Below are 16595 nucleotides of genomic sequence, written 5' to 3'. Positions count from 1 at the left end.
AGCATCATTTCGGAGTCGGGAACTGTTCCATACATACCAACTGCTGCCTCAAGGTACATTAACCACTGATTTACTCAGGATGCAATTCTCAGAGGATGTCACCATATATTTGGCCGTTAATAGACCATGACGTCGTGAAGCGAGATTGCGAACTATTTATACTGCGACTTATTTATTAAAAAAGAAACCAGAAAAAGTCGATATTTAAAAAACTTAATTTATTGGTATCTTTCATTATGATGAACAGTAATCATATTGGTAACGCATTTAAAAGATTTATAATACAATAATTACATTATTGTGCGTCAATCAATCTTCCGCACAGGACGTGGTAAGTACAACAATGACAAGACATAAACACCTCATATACTCTAGTCTGTCCGATCCGAGACCGCTTCAGCATCTAAAACCACCCCTTTAAAACGATCAGTCATAAGCCCAACTGCACGTAGTCGTTCGATGCCTTTTAAAAGATTTGGACAGTCGATGGTTTGGTAACGCCGAGCTGTCGGATGATCATGCGTAACTGATGAAGTGGTCTCAGGTGGATGACTGTAGAGTGTACAAAGGACAGGACTGGCTATTAGTGTGTTGATGTCGTAATGTGATTGTTTCTACCCGGTAGCGCCTTCGTTGTACTGTTCACGCTCAGAGGTCGACATTCAAATAGCCTCGACATTGTCAGATCTAGTAGTCAACATAGTACGAAATAAAAAATTGGGTTAACAAACATATCATCACACTTTGCTTTGGCTGAATTTAACTACAAATCGCTACCTTTACCAACAAACACAATAGCCTAAACCAATAACGGGATTAGACAGTAACCACCGAAGTTACTCTTTGGCCGCGATTATACAAAGTTCATGTTTTCACGTATTGAGATGGTAAGGTGTCGCTTATTACTTTACATGTGTGACATGAAGAACGAACAAGTCATTTCCAAAGAGCGGGCTACATACGATTCACGAGGTCACTTTCCACCCTCGCGTCGTGTTTTTAAGCCTAGCTAAGTCAGTTGACTGAGTGAAACATAGTGAGAACGTGAATCCTATCTAACCCCGGCCTTAGGCGAAATATCAATGTCATTGGCATAGACCAGCTCTTTCACATAATCATGCTTCAGCTTGCAATCATTTTTCATAACTTTAAGATGAGTTACAATCAACTCGGTATTGGTCCTGGATACATTGCGAGTGAATATTTCAATGACTTCGCGAAACCAACACGAATCATCTTTTACAACTAAAACCGCTGTCCTTCCATGATTACTGAACCGGTGGTAGCTGGTGCTATCTTATATCAATTACACAAAGAGACAGAGGGCTAAGCACATTTAACAATAACATGTCCTATTGGACATCACAACCACTGATGAACACGAAGCTTATATCAAAATCCACCCAGAGAAAAATTGCTCCAAGTGGGTGAGTAGTGCTTTATTATACACATTCAGACGCGACCTACATGTATGTACACTTGAAGTCTGACACACCATGACACTGGCAGAGAATTTGGCGACAACTCTTAAGATGATTCAGGTCTTGGTAAAACATGATGTAGGAACGTGGGGCAACATCGTGAATTGGAAACCCTCCACATGCAAACCAATGTGAATCCACCGTACCTCATAGCACGAATGTATGGCACTCATACACTCGTTTAGTGCTCATTGTAGTTACTTATCTATGGCTGATGCAGTGATTCATTTCTTAACAGAATACACTTCTCCACTTCGACCGCTGACACATACCAGTGTCTGTTTGTTTTACTACCGTAATGTATATATATCTCAGCAAGAAATTGGCTATCACATCTGGGTTGTCAAATTCCTGCTTATCCCCACGGAAAACCCTCCCCACAGTCCTCAGTTCCCCACGGAACACCCTCCCCACAGTCCTCGAGAAAATCTGTGGATCAAATGCTGACCACAAACTATGTTATGCAAAGTGAATTTCGATTCTTTGTACTACATCCTAATAAAGCCTGCGTTCTCATATCCATTACGTCAGTAATTGTCTTAACTATTGTTAGATGAGTAATTTGTAAGTCGCCTCATTAAAATTATGTACATTATAACTTTATGACTAGAGTATAATTACCGTTACATTTTATCGTTATCAGTACTTCTTGAATGGCCAGTAATATATCTTTTAAGTTTGAGAAAGCTTGGCTCCAATCTAAACCCATGCTGTCATCAGAAACATAGTACATGTAGTTTTGGCAAATTTCAAGTGGCCAGATTTTGGCAATACATGTCCACTTTAACCCGTTTAAACTTAGAACTCCCGCGTTGCACTCAGGTTTTTCATTCGTTTTAGTGCTGTGTCCTCGTGTTATATGTCTTCCATGGAATGATTCTGCATTTTAAGTAGTTCTCACCAGAATGAATGCCTCTAAACTCGTTATAAAACTGAGTCTCGAAAGGGTTCACAAGCAGGACTTAATGGTAACTTAATTACCCTTAAGTTATGGTCCATATTTCGACCACGGACGGACACGTACAGCCCGTCCTTTTCCTCCTGACATGATATTACCTACTACAACTTAGAGCACTTTGCCACGTGGACATGAGTTGACCCAGCACACGATTTTACTATGAAAGCATATTGAGCTTCTCAGGAGAGACAGCTCTGCCCCTCTAAGCCTTCTTTGTCCTTGGGGACGTTCTTGACAAGCAAGCGATCGTGGGGGCTATTGTCATCACGTTCTACCATTCGTTATCACAGAACGCATACACCCCTTCATTCCGGACGAATACTGTACATTGAACACGCTGGATGCCCTGATATCCACCAGTCACAACCTGTCACTTAGTATCCATAACTGCTCAGCGTGCCTATGGCCATCAGTGAATGTCTTCCATCAGTCACTGCTATTCTTGCACTCTAATCCAGCATTCTTAATCTCACTCCTTGATAATAATCTCAAATTTGTCTCTGTAACCAGGATTCGTTGGAGCACATTGCTGGCTCCTTGGTAACAGTGGTAAAGACTCCGGGACCTGCCCTGCACTTTTCTTCCGCTCATTCCCCAAGTCCGATTTACTGCCACTCTGGAAGAACTTTTTCAAGGGTGACGATGGGTGTTTCTTGGAGGGCGAGGTCGACCGACTATCATCACCATCTGATTTGGTGCCATTAGGAAGTCCTTTATTATCCACTGGTGAACTAGGTTGTGATAAATCATAGTCTGAAGATTCATTGCTGTGGTTCGGTGTCTGGACGGATGATTGTGACGACGAAAACTTCCTCGTTTTTGAATTTTTATCACCGATGACCCAGTAAGTGCGTATCTCACCCTTGCCCTGTGTAAGTGGAATGTATGGGTTATGAAAAATGAAGTAGAACAGTGCAATAGAAGGATGCAATCTCTCATCTAAGTTTGAGTTGCCTATACAAACAACCCAAATGCACTCATTGCGTGCCCTGCCGTAATGGGAGCACATAACAAATCATTCTTGGCATTGTTGTGTTACACGGAGGGAGATCACATGTTGTTTTAATTTCCATTAATCCCAAGTTTGTCCGATGAGCACTAAGTCGCAACCAGTCAGAGGCGATTATCTTAACTTGAACAGAGTGTTGTTATTGTAAACCCTTAGACTTAAAGTGCTATATACCGTCTGCGTATGAAAGCTTACCTTCATTTTGACAAGGCCTCTCTCCTCCACCTCAAAGCCCTTGAGTTCATCAAGCAACTGCTTACACTGGGGCGAACAATGGATCTTCAACGCTACAAGTAAAAGGGCATACTTAATCATAGACTGAAAATCTTTGTTTCGATTACTTCACACCAGCCTGAAGACCAATAAGAGTCAAACTTTCTGTAGACAGGCGTGTCGAACAAGGTTGGTATACTTACGCAGTCTGAAGACCAATAAGATTTCTGTTGATAGGCGTGTCGAACAAGGTTGGTATACTTACGCAAGCCGTTTGATTCCATTCTCGAGGAGGTATTGACACAGTCACCAAAGAGGCAAAATCGTGGCATTTTTAAACCTACGACTCCAGCAACACATGAACCTATAAAACGGAAGAAAATCAAGTTAGGATATCACAACAGCTTCTGTCCACTCTCATAGTTTTGAACCCCCCCCCCTCCCCTCCAACTATCCGGTTCCTAAATAACATCATCTCAGGAATACGATTTCCTAATGATGCATTCCAGTTTGTTAACGAGAGGCGAATGGAGCAACTGGACTCACCGGAATGTATTCCAATCCTCAGCTTAAGACACTCGTCAGGTCGGTGCCTGATCTTAAACTTCTTGATAGCGGACAGTAAAGCGAGCGACATGGAGGCAATCTCGCCGGCATGGTTGATGCCATTCCTGGTGGGGAGGCCGCTCACCACCATGTAGGCATCCCCAATCGTCTCCACCTTGTACACATCGAAGTTGCCGATGATAAAGTCAAAGGTCGTGTAGAGATCGTTGAGGAGGTCGACAACCTGAAGCGAGAGGGAGAAGAGTTGACATCAACAGGAAAGGAGGTTTGTATTTTCATGATTCAGTGGGAACAGTGATAAGTGAATGCTGTAGAAGCTTAGACAGTAAGGCCAGTAGGCCTAATTGAAACACTATAGACCTAGTGAAGTTCTGATTGCGGCTGTTGGATAGGATCGCTATTCTCTACTGTGACAGCAGACAAGAGTTATCTTATTGCCAAATAAGTTCAGACGTGCAAGACTTCAATTCATCAAAGTAATCCAGGTCACTTGTCTAACATACTGAACTTCCAGCGATATTGCCTCCGCAGCTAAGCTGAGCATAGTCAATACATTGAGGGTCAAGATAACTGAGAGTTTATTCAATTCTTGAATGAGAGGGCCAAACATCTGTTCCACATACCTGCATGGGTGTACTCTCAGATGACAAGGCAGTGAAACCACAGATGTCACTGAAGTAGATGGTGACCGACTCAAACACCTCCGCCTCGACCTGTTTACCCTGCTTCAGCTGCTCAGCAACAGATCTGCAAAGAAATCGTAAACAAGATGAAACAATCGTTGAAGATCACTGTGATGGCTCGCAGTGTTAACAGGGTCGAGTAATCCAAACCCTTCACAGCATTTACCAGAAAACAAATACCACCTTCAGCATGATGTTAAATGACAGAAGCTAGCCCAGGTGGAAAGTATTCGTTACTGCTGACTTGGAGAGTACTTACTTTGGCAGCATCTGATGCAGCAGTTCTTCTGTTCTCTTCTTCTCCTCGAGCAACTGTTCGGTCCGTTCCTCGATCACGCCCTCGAGGTTGTTGGCATACCGCTCCATTATCGCTATCATGTTGTCCATGATGTTAGACTTTCTACAATGAGAGGTTTAGGAGATATTCATGATTTTGGTTAAAGCAGTTGTAACGTACCTCAAATCCTTCTCCCTCGAGACACGACTGAGCCAACTGCCTTGTTTACATTTGTATTACAATCGTCATTTCCCGCATCATTTGCTCTTTATAATTCTGTAGAGCTTGGCAGAATAACAGAGAGGAGAGTAGGGAGGGAGTAGCCTGGCTACGCTAGTTCAAAAAGAGTGCTCAACTATTACAACTATTAAGCATGGCTCGTCAGTCCTCAAAGGAAGCAATTGCAGGATTTACCGCCGTTGACAGAAGTAACGAAGTGTAAACGAGAACTTACAATCCCTTCTGCAGAGGTTTCAGTATATTCCTAATGCCTCTCATATCTGGTCTGTTCTGAGGTATCTCACACCAACACTCGGAAATACAGTCAGTTATAAACTTGGCCGTGCTGTCAAGGTTTCCAAGTCGTGGCCGGAATGGATGAAGGATGGACTCGGGATGCTTCACTTTCTTGATGATTTCTGAAAGAAGCTAATACAACTTAGCATTTTCTGGATGAGTTTTATGTGGATGATTGGATGAAAAGCTTGATGTCTCCACCAGCTCCGGCCAACTCAACCTGAAACTCAGGGGAAGAGAATCCACTGCACCTCTCCGACATGCCTAAGTAGGATGTTTCAGAGAAGTTTCTTCTCTCTCTACGTGAAGGTCGTCAGGTGGTTTTCAATGTTGGAAGAGCATAATAATCACAACAGATTCACGAACTTGAATCGACTTACCTTGCGGAGTCATTTCTGTGTCTCCGTAAGGCCCGTTTCTACTATGAATTTCATAAAGTATCACAGCTACGGAGTAGATGTCTCCTTTTTGAGTTCCAGGACAGCTCGGGTTCCGCAACAACTCTGGTGCCGTCCACAGCAGACCTGAAGCGAAAACAGACAGTTGTTATCAGGTCCTGGTACGATCTCACTCACGACTTCTACAAGAGGAGCCATGTAGGCATGTGACTATGATTGTCTCAATTCTTGTTCCGTGCCATTCTAGTTTGGCACCAAGTGGTTAAAGAGTCTAATGTCATCGTCGTCGGCCCAGACAAGAAGAAGATTCCGTCTTGACCTGACGTCCACTGAGATGCGTTATTTAGCTTGCCCACTCATAGGCACAAGGTTCAAATAACCTTGGTTTGACATCACAACCAACAAGATGGCTGGATTGTTTGCTCGTTCACTTACTTCGAAAATGCGCATAGTCGCCATCCTCCTTTTTGTCCTCCCCTGACCTGAAGTGGGACAGGCCAAAGTCGGTGAGTTTTAGCACCCATCTGCTGTCTATAAGGCAGTTGGAAGACTTGAGTCGTCCATGGAAGTGGATCTCACTCTCGTGAATAACAGTAAGGCCCTGGAAAAATGAGTAGTAAGGGTTGGTAGAGGAAAGGAAGAACATCGTCAATTGAAGTCGACCACTTCACTTCACTTCAAGTTCTCAAAATCCTTTATGTCAAGCATCTCTCCCAATTTGTGAATGTCCGAGCCTTACCTTCAGAATATCATTGACTATTGAGGCTATAAAAACATTATCTAACTTCACATCGTCGTTCTCTAGGACATCCTGAAGACACAAAAATACGAAACTATTAGAAGTAGGAGCAGAAACGGGCATAGACGTCCTGCGTTTGTGGTCCCTCATTACAAATCTAAAGCTGATAGATACAGGAGGAATTCGTTGATGATATGAACGATCCAATAGAGTTTAAGTAAAGGTGATGGAGAGTATGTTACCGACCGTCTCCTCTTACCTGCAAGCTCCCCTTGGGACAATACTCCGTGAGGTAAGCTATGTTAGGATACATGACACAAGCACCTATAAACTGGGTCAGGTTGTCGTGACGGATGTCTTTGAGCTGCAAGAAGGAAGAAGTGACTGAGTTAGACACTGAATGCTCTCACGAAACAAATATGGATTAATTTACAAGAGGAAATAACGTCAATTTAGTAACTTTACTCATTTTGACTAACCCAGCACCCATCACAATGGTAGATACATCACATAACTAGTTTAGGCAGAATTTGATAGGTCGCAACCTTACTTTGGCCCATGGGCAGGGGGGAGCGAGGTAATACGTTAACAGATGACAAATGACGGGATCACATCAGTCATGAGGAAACCGAAAGCCTTACCAATTTTAGTTCTTTCTGTACATTTCTCGTCAGATCAACGCTTTTCTTGGCGACGCGCTTCACAGCGACCAAGTTGCCCTTATACGTGCCAACCTGGCAGAAGGAATGCCTGAGCTCTAAGTCGCCTCCTTGCGACTCCAGGGACATCAGACTCGATCGTATGTGCGAACTCATCTACGAAATAGGATATTTACTATTAAGCACCTTATTTACTATAAAGAGGGCGATTTACTATCAAATGAATTAATGGTCCACGTGGAGTACGGGTGCGTACTAGTTCAGGTTTCTGACTCTTAGTCCTTGCTCTTAGTCCGTGGGCTGTGGGTTCTGACGGCAGTCTGGGCACTGCTTTATCTTTGATGGTTCGAGCTCAGGTGTACCTGCTGAATACAACAGCGCCTTGAGATCTATGTTAACAGTGACAGTTTTTGTAACGCTTTTTAACGGAAAAGCGCAGATAGATATTGGTTATTTAAAACGATAAAGCGGCCATTGCTACATGTTACAAGGGAAAGAGTGAAACAGGACTACTTTCACCAGACAGCTCAACCTGATACATACCCGGGTCATTGCATTCCCCGCGTTTGCTTTGTTGCCTGTGTTTGAGTCGTTGAGTGAATTCAAGTTCTGGCAAAGGGCATGGTGCTTCTCTTTCGTCACGACATCCTTCCAGTCGACACGCCACAACATCTTGGCCAGGTCTTGCTCGTACTTCCAGTTCCTGGAATGGAACGATGGAAATAAATCACTTAATTGCATTCTCCTTCTGGTTTGATTCCTACTGTGTTCCTGGCCTAGACTAGTATTCCTTGATCGTCTTACAGGTGGGTGATGGGAAACGTTTCTGTACACTTACTAAAACAACTACTGACCAACACACATCATTCTGCAGGGTAGCATCGAAAGGTTTACATCGTTGATGGCAGATGGCGATAATTGTAAGGGAGGTAAGTGTTTGCAGATGACCAGCAGTTTGGGATGATTATACAAAGCAACAATTGTCAGATTCTGATTTTGCGAGGGTGATGCGCCTCTTGTGTCGGTGAAAGAGGCATTGACACATGTCGCACCAACCATGATGAGTCTAAACGCAGTGGACGTATAGAATGAGCCATTGAACAACAGCCAAGTGCATTGCGAAATCTCTCTGAATAAGAATCAGTCAATGATACTTCTGTGATGATTGATCTCAAAGATTGGAGTTGGTTAACTAAGGCGGGAAAGCGACATCATTAACCATGTTGTCAGCTCCTTACAACAAACGGGTTAATCCGAAGCCAATTCGTTAAACCGAAATATTGGCAAGACACTACCATAATTCTCATCATAATTATCAGCGCTGTTAATGGTTGTACGAAAGGGATAGACCATTAGCATCATTTACTGTTAATTGAGCGTTACCTGTAGATAATCGAGCCAATGATTACCGCCAGAAGGACCACTCCACCGATGGCGCCTGCTACAATCTTCTCAGTATTAGCTGCAAGCAGAGTGGAAACAAGGAATTAAGTCAGTCAGTAGTCATGTCTTGGGGCAACATGTTGGTCAGAAGGAGATACCTTCAGAGGGAGACAAGGGCCTCCTTCATCGTGCAAAGGTAAATGCTTACATACTGTGATTAAACACTACCAGGGCCTGCTCTAGACTGATATTGATCAGTTTTTTTCATCATCATCGTAATGAAGCGACCTTAGGATTAATACAATAGTAACCTGATGTTTCAGGGCAATGCGTTTTTCAGGAGTGTGATAATCTTAAAAAATTCTCTGATACTTTAGTTATGCGTTAGAAGGGGCAGGAATTTGGTCAACTGTAACTCTCAAATCACACCTTCCCGTGGGCTGTCTAATCAGAGCGATTTTGTGTAACTTTCACATGAGTTTTGTGCGCAGTAAGCAGAAACCAGTTATGATTTATTGGAAATACTCTAGTTACATTCTTTCTCGTTGCATTTCTTGCCGAAGTAGCCACACTTTGGCTCAGCTAGTGGCGCGGTTTTTCCAACCCATTGCATAGTCTCATTTTCAAAGTAGGCCACCGTCTGAAAAAGACAATTAGCACGATTAGCTTGACAGTGTTTTGACATGAATGGAAGTTGACATTAAATGGGAAGTGCTGTTAACGCCATAACGTTGCCGAAAGCACCCTAATGTACTATTCATAAAGAGCTTGTTTAGATCGAGATGGAGACCTAAATTATTCAAATAGTCGGAAACCGGCGGTGGCTGTAAAAAATCTGATGTTTAAACTTGATGGTCTCATTAAAAAGGAATATCTAGCTAGCTTCAGGCTGAAAGCCACTCTCCATCGTCATCATGCACTTTGCCATTCAAATGGTTAAGACTGTTAAGATAGTGTGCTGATTGCTGGAGTCTGTAGCAATTACTCGGAGTAGTTAAAGATGGTCAACCAATTAGTGACAACTTTTAAAGCGACAGGAAACTGATGTGATACATGTAAATCAGCCATACAAATACCTACGATGAGGCGGCACTCAACCGTCTACTTAATCGTTGCTAAATAGCGATGGAAACTGCACGTTCCAGGGGGAGAGCCGGGGGGGGGGCATCTCTTTCAATCAATCATGTTACCGCCAGGGAGATGTCAATACCAGCGCGTGTAAACATCTCTTTATCGGAATGTCAACATCACTATCAGTTCAATAAATACCGGTATGATGGAGTTTCTCTTCAAACATTAAAATAATTTGAATCGTCCCCAAGAGAAGCCTGGCACTCATTGCTACCATATATTGGTTATCTCTGTAAAATATTGACTCATAATTGAAAAGCCGATATTTGTCAAGGCCTAAGTTACTACTCAAATTAAGTGCGCTCTATCAGAGTTGTTATTGTAACGGAAATACCACCATGCACGTTTTTATCAATTGCTCCCATCATATCTATTGAACTCAGGCGAACTTAACGCTGTTGGTTTGACCAGATTCGTGGGGAGACCTCTTGCTGGTGGCGAGATTACACATACCAGATTTCCTCCTTCCACTCGCCTGAACACCCCGATCGGGTACATGCCCCAGCTCTTCCGATCCTTGGCCAGATCTGGGGGTCGGCGGGCGATGATGGTGTAGTTACCCTCACAGTCACCATTGTCATCAATACGATTCCCGAAACCATTAATACCTGGAAGATATCAGTGTGGGTTTATTTAATGAAAAAGATAGTCATCCTGGAGTACGGAATGTGACCTCTGAAGAAGCCTTTAACAGGAACTAAACCTTACAAGAAGGTGACAGAGAGTATGATTGAAAACAGATCCCATTTTTAGCAATATCTCATTCGATCGTCGCTTTTAATGAATTTGATTGATGTCTTTAACCGTTTTTGTCACTTAGTTGTTTCTAAATGACAGAAGCTCTTCGATTTATCTGTTTGATCTTTTGTTTGGCGGATGAATGTCGCGTCCTTGGTCAATCCACAAGAGAATCACATCAAAGCATCACTTCAACATCACACGAAAACATCGAAGTGAAACACTAAGTTACAATCAAACAAATGATCTTTTCCATTAAGGATGCGAGAGGGAAGGAGTCTGCTTGATACCGGATAATGCTCCATCTCCTCTCTCTGTTGACTCTTCCTTCCACGTAACCTTTACATTTACCCAGATGGAGAGATACAATCCACTTAAATATTCATACTAAAAGCATTGTCTTGTTTCAAAGTAAGATTCGTATAAGTCTGTTTAATCTGCCTACTTAAGACAGTAATATCATTAAATTCAAGAGAACTTATTAATTATTGCAATGTTTTGTTCAAAACACGGATTTAAATTTAAACCTTCCGCAGACCATGAATCAAATATTGATTGAACATCCCGCTCTGCGACCAGATATACCATTTATTCTCCCCCTTGGGGAATACGTTAGCCATCATTCACTATGTTCACCAAGGTTCCATTTATAACTGATCTTCTCTAACAACTCGGGAATACAAGTTTAAGTAGTTTTCAAGATAGATTGCTCAACGCTAGAAACATTCAATACCTTCAGCTTTCTGGCTGATTGTCCATATCAACGTCTACTCTATTCATACCAGAACTCGACACGGCTGCGAACGCAGTGGTCAAATATGTTACTAACTCACAAATACACACTTAACCAACTTCTTAAATATTATAGTCTGCACCTTTATTCGTTACTACACAGTTCATACATAAGTCTCCATCATTTGACTGACATCAATTGGAGACCTGGTGTAACGTCATCCATCTGGCCCATGTGGCTCCTGCCTATACTCTTCCTTTACGAAAAACACTTACTGATGTACTCCTTGCCACGTAACTCCTTGAATATGGCTCTTCCATCATCTACCCTCTCCCCCATCTCTAGTAGCTTGTGAGCAGCCTTTGCATAGAGCCATACAGCATCATAGAGATAGCCCGCTTCCATTGGAATCTGAAGTATACCGTGAGTGTATTACACAAGAAGAAAAGAAAGAAATAGTCAGGGCTCAACCTTCTCACCCATCTTGTTCACACTTTAGTTCGGGAAGTGATAAAACCAGTGATTACACAAGCATCAGTAAGTTAATAGTTTATCGGGAGTCCTACTTGTCATCAAAACTACCATGGTTTAGGAGGTAGTTCGTGGCGAATTAGATGCGATATCTCCTTGCTAAAACTAAAGTGTTAATCAGGTGGGACCGTGATTATGATTATATCTGGGGTAAGGTCATCCTGAGATTCAGGTTTTTTTTCACTCCTTCGTTTGAAATATCGAGAAGCGGAGTGCCAGGATGGGGTATGGTATCATTGATTACCAATGGTAGACGTTCATGGTCGACTCTGTTAGCAGAATACGACAGGCTCGATAGGTATTCAGGAGCTGAGGTATAAGACACCATGACCCGTTCTTTCTGCATTGACACACTGGTCAAGGGTATACTTGGCCTTCGCCTCGCCAGATAACTGACTACCACAAAGAATGCCAAAGTTACGTTCCTGTCTAAACTTGGCGACCTTTCACCATAATACGTTAATGGTTTACAGATGACTGGTCAATCAAGTTAATAAGGGGACACATACCTAGACCATCAGTGAGCAACCACCTAGAAATGACAAACATTAAGGGTGCAATGTGGAGAGCAGACTAAAGGGGCAACACTGGGAGGCTACACCTTGCTTCACTAGTCTGGCTTCATGGGTCGTTTGGTTATTGCTAAAGTGCAGAAACGGGTGATCGGCGATCCCAGGAAGATATGCCGACTCGATCATGTCAAGTTATACATCATTCATAGTAAAACACCAACTGACCAGAATTGGCTAAGATAAACTAACAGCACTACAAACTAGTGTATGTAAAAAGGGCCCCTTGGTGCAAAGACGTTTTAGGCTTGCAACTTTGGCTGGTTTTTCGCTGTTGAGGTCTTTTGTCATTTTTGTTAACGCCAGGTCGAAAATTGCCATCGGATTTTTATCTTTACAAGAGTCCTTAGTGAAGTCCTTAGTTGAGATCTTAACTAAGAATCTCAGAAAGTCGATATTCAAAACCAGCACCATTTGGATTGAAATTTGTCAACAAGAGATAAGACCATTATCAAGCCACCTATCATTTTAGCATATTAAGATTTCTTACTCCTTTTCAGACTGAGTGCTATTAGACTTTCTTCACGAATTCACCTTTTTAATTTGGAAAAAGTCGGATATTTGATAGTTAGATTGCCCGATAACGCCATGAATTCGTGTTTGGCAAAAACTCATTTGATTTCAGTTGATAATTTCAACTTCGCTGCCTGTACATTAGTTTGTTTTATTCAACACGTGACAAGAAAAGCAGATTAATAGTGTAGCATTTTATTGATAAAAATGTAACTGAAAAAAACTGAAACCGTAGCATTAACTCTTGAAATCACTCCTCAGTGCAAAATCCGATTTAACCAACGACTACTCCTGGGCTTTTGGTCGATTTGATTTGTTCAGAAAATACTAATTCCTAATCAGGAGCGTCTTTTGATTATAATCTGACATTTAATTATGGGTTAGGTGTTCGGATCATGCGGATCAAAATCATATATTGACTGGAGAGAAGAAGATTTTTTGAGATTTTTGCCACATATCATTCTCAAGCACAAGGAGGGGTGAGCTTGCTTTGGAGGGAGTTGATGATACCAGGAGAAGACTGGAACATGCATAGGAGATTAAACGTTGGCTTTAACATCAATGTTTTGGGGATCATGCTTTAAACAACGTGTGAAGTACAAAATGGATAAAATCCAAATGCAATCAAACGATCGGTAGATACTAGTATGTTCAGAAGTGCTGTATCAATCTAAATATTACAGATATTACGCAGTATTAGCTCTTTGTATTGAAACGATAACGGGAATCATTTTGAGAAGTAAGTGTCTTATTTAACCAACATGCATTGAACACAATTGACATTTTACCAATGATATATATTTTTCTTCAAATTCAACAATTAAGAGTTGTTTTAACGCCCAGTTGCTCAATCGGCGTTAGTGACAAGCGCCACCGCTAACTCAACCATCGTCATCTTCTTCACTAAATTTCATTTCCTTTCACGAGACGTTGAATTGTAGCGTTAGTACTTAACGGTAACGTTATCACTAACGTCGACTGAGTAGCCGGGCCCAGTTTTACAACAAAAGAGAGAAACACACGACGCGTGTCCCGACACCGAGTCTTTAAAACCGTTTTAGTCGGTGTGATGTCTATGATCGGTTAAAAACATTTAATCGTGCTGATGTGATGATCTATACCAAAGCATGACCAAGCACCCTTCCAGATTATTCCACCTATCAGCAATGAGGAAAACTGAATCTAAGAACATAAAGTGCTACTGGTGAATGATTCAAACCAAACCAGAGTGTGCATTCAGGGCGTGGTTGTTCAAAACAAGCTGCTCGCTAACTTGGTATTAACTTTAAATAGGCGTTAAGTACAACAGGCTTAGCTGAGCGAGAACTCATTTAAGTTAACACCAAAACAACCACTTAACTTCTTATGAACAACAGCGACCAGACCACCGAAAACCACATTGTTAAAGATCCCCAAACTGGTAGTTGTCCAAACGTTTGTCCCCCACCCGAACATGTCTACTCTCACCAATGGTAACGTGCAAAGTCGAGCACAACTTCACATTCTGAAGCTTGCTTAATTTCTACTTCTTGGGGGAAATGTTGCGCCAGACGATTCACGTTACCTGGTGACAGGAGAGAGAGGAACAAAGGTTTCACTCTGTTAGTAGGAACGTTAGATGTTGTTAAAGGGCAGTGCCTCTAGGTCTCCAAGGTTTAAGTGAAAGTCCAGGATCATGAACGATGAATAAGACCAGGTTATCTTTTTTGATGTTCTTGGTCTTTTCACCATAATGTAGCTGAGTCAACCGCCAGGGAAATGGGCGGTAACACCACGTGGCTTGTTTTAGAAGACGTCAAGATAAAGTGTTCCTCAGTGCTTCATTTGATAAGATGAGATACACTTTACAAGTTTACAACGTTTATGGACGTATTGGCATGCCTACAAAAGTCCCAATTTGAAACGAGAAGGTTATGTTTTAATGTTTATGCGGGCGTTTGTCTGTTAGAACTGAGAGTTTGATCCCAAACCAGTGTAGGGAAAGAAGAAAGCAACATTTTAATGCTTTAAGGACTGTTTTTCTGGTAGATAGTTGATAGTTTTACACTAACAGCAACATTTAGGAAATCGACATTGCTTGATGAAAAAGCTGCAACGTGTTAACAAGAATTACCTTTCAGTTCTGATGTCTTTTTGAGTCATTTGATAATCACGATAAAGTGAGCCATTTCCATTAATGGTTGACAACGAATTTCGCTGCCTGATATTCTTACCATTTTAATAGTTTCAGGTTAAAAAATCAATTATCTCTCTGCTTTTAGAAACATTTTGATTTTTGATTTGACTTTTCAGTTTGTGAGATAATTGTGTTTAGAAGAGGGTAGAGAACCAACGCCTGCTCGATGTATTATCAGGCACCAAAAGCGCAGTATTGTCTCTCGCAGGCGTTCAACAGCTTTGCAGCCATGCTTGAAGAACAAGGATGGATACACCAAGTTTAAACCTTGGCTTGCTACGGTGGCCGATGAGAAGACGTTACCATCACCACTTAGTTAATCGTGCATCGTATTGCCATGTATTATAAAGCAATGAAATCAGAATATCAGCCGCTTTGGTTCTCTGGCCCTTTAATGATGATTCAGTTTTCAGTCCTTAAAGTGTTAAAGTCAGGAGGATAGACGTCTTTAGGTATCATGTAAAAAGGTCAAGAGGGTTTAGTGGTTTATCATGCATACTACTTACGGTTTTATCAATTCCAAATGGGCTTTTAAAATAGTTAAAAGGAGGATTTTCGAGATAGTCGTTCACTACAGCAGCGAACCTCGTAAAATCTGGATATTTGGGTGGTGAGGGAAGAATAATAACAATTGACCTCATTGGGTCGTGAATATTGGACATATCAGCCTTATCCTCACCCGCAGCCATCCCTGAAATCAAGAGAAGAAGCTAATAAGCAGACGACTTTCAAAACGAGGCTACTTACGATGATTTCAATGCCTGATTCTTCGAATGGGTTTTTCATGTTAAAGGGTGGCTTTTTAAGATATTCATTGACACGTTTGGACAAGTCGTCAAATTCTGGATACTTGGGTGGCGTAGGCAGTATGATTACCAATGAGCGGGCACTTTCTAAAAACTGTGGCTGATTTTGAAAACCTTTCTCCATAAACGGACCTGTAAGAAAATATACGAATAAATAAATTGTTGCTTCTTAGCAACCTTTGTGGACGTTTCGCAGCCCCACGCCCATACTCTAAACTAGTGGCGCCTCACAGCGGCATTTGCCGGAGTTGAGATGCATCGCTCTGAGTGCTCGACCTCCTTGTTGTTGTGTCGATTCAAATTTAACTGGTGTCTTACCGTTTGAACAGAAATATAAGAAGACATAAGGCTTATCATAAACTCATGCTATCGTCATCGTTGTAACATGGCCCAGCTTCATGACGATTGGCTGTTATACTCGAGTCCAATATGGTAAAACAAACTCACCATCCCTGGCACTAACATTCCTGTTATCCTGCCTCCAGATTGCACTGCAAGCACTGGGGCGATGGTCC

General features: G+C 41.9%; 1 protein-coding gene across 5 annotated transcripts in view; it reads right to left on the bottom strand.

Moving 5' to 3' along the window:
* Positions 1-200: 200 nt before the first annotated feature.
* The window catches only part of LOC135496317 (speract receptor-like), a 97817-nt gene continuing 81422 nt past the window's right edge, over positions 201-16595 (bottom strand). For 4 of the 5 annotated variants that reach the window (XM_064785600.1, XM_064785594.1, XM_064785578.1 and 1 more), the window contains exons 6-23: positions 16022-16212; positions 11761-11896; positions 10468-10622; positions 9418-9523; positions 8884-8962; positions 8044-8203; positions 7483-7656; positions 7101-7205; positions 6842-6913; positions 6538-6703; positions 6085-6228; positions 5643-5826; positions 5171-5311; positions 4852-4975; positions 4208-4451; positions 3927-4025; positions 3644-3735; positions 201-3307 (exon numbers count right to left, since the gene is read on the bottom strand). In XM_064785600.1, coding sequence (XP_064641670.1) covers positions 2909-3307; positions 3644-3735; positions 3927-4025; positions 4208-4451; positions 4852-4975; positions 5171-5311; positions 5643-5826; positions 6085-6228; positions 6538-6703; positions 6842-6913; positions 7101-7205; positions 7483-7656; positions 8044-8203; positions 8884-8962; positions 9418-9523; positions 10468-10622; positions 11761-11896; positions 16022-16212 — 2771 coding nt within the window. In that variant the 3' untranslated portion in view covers positions 201-2908. Of the gene's footprint in view, positions 3308-3643; positions 3736-3926; positions 4026-4207; positions 4452-4851; positions 4976-5170; positions 5312-5642; positions 5827-6084; positions 6229-6537; positions 6704-6841; positions 6914-7100; positions 7206-7482; positions 7657-8043; positions 8204-8883; positions 8963-9417; positions 9524-10467; positions 10623-11760; positions 11897-15780; positions 15966-16021; positions 16213-16595 lie in introns of all 5 variants that reach the window. The other variant, XM_064785608.1, reaches the window with a different exon arrangement.

Source organism: Lineus longissimus, chromosome 1 (assembly GCF_910592395.1).
Source record: "Lineus longissimus chromosome 1, tnLinLong1.2, whole genome shotgun sequence".
NCBI lineage: Eukaryota > Metazoa > Nemertea > Pilidiophora > Heteronemertea > Lineidae > Lineus > Lineus longissimus.
This window is presented reverse-complemented; position numbering and strand designations above follow the sequence as displayed.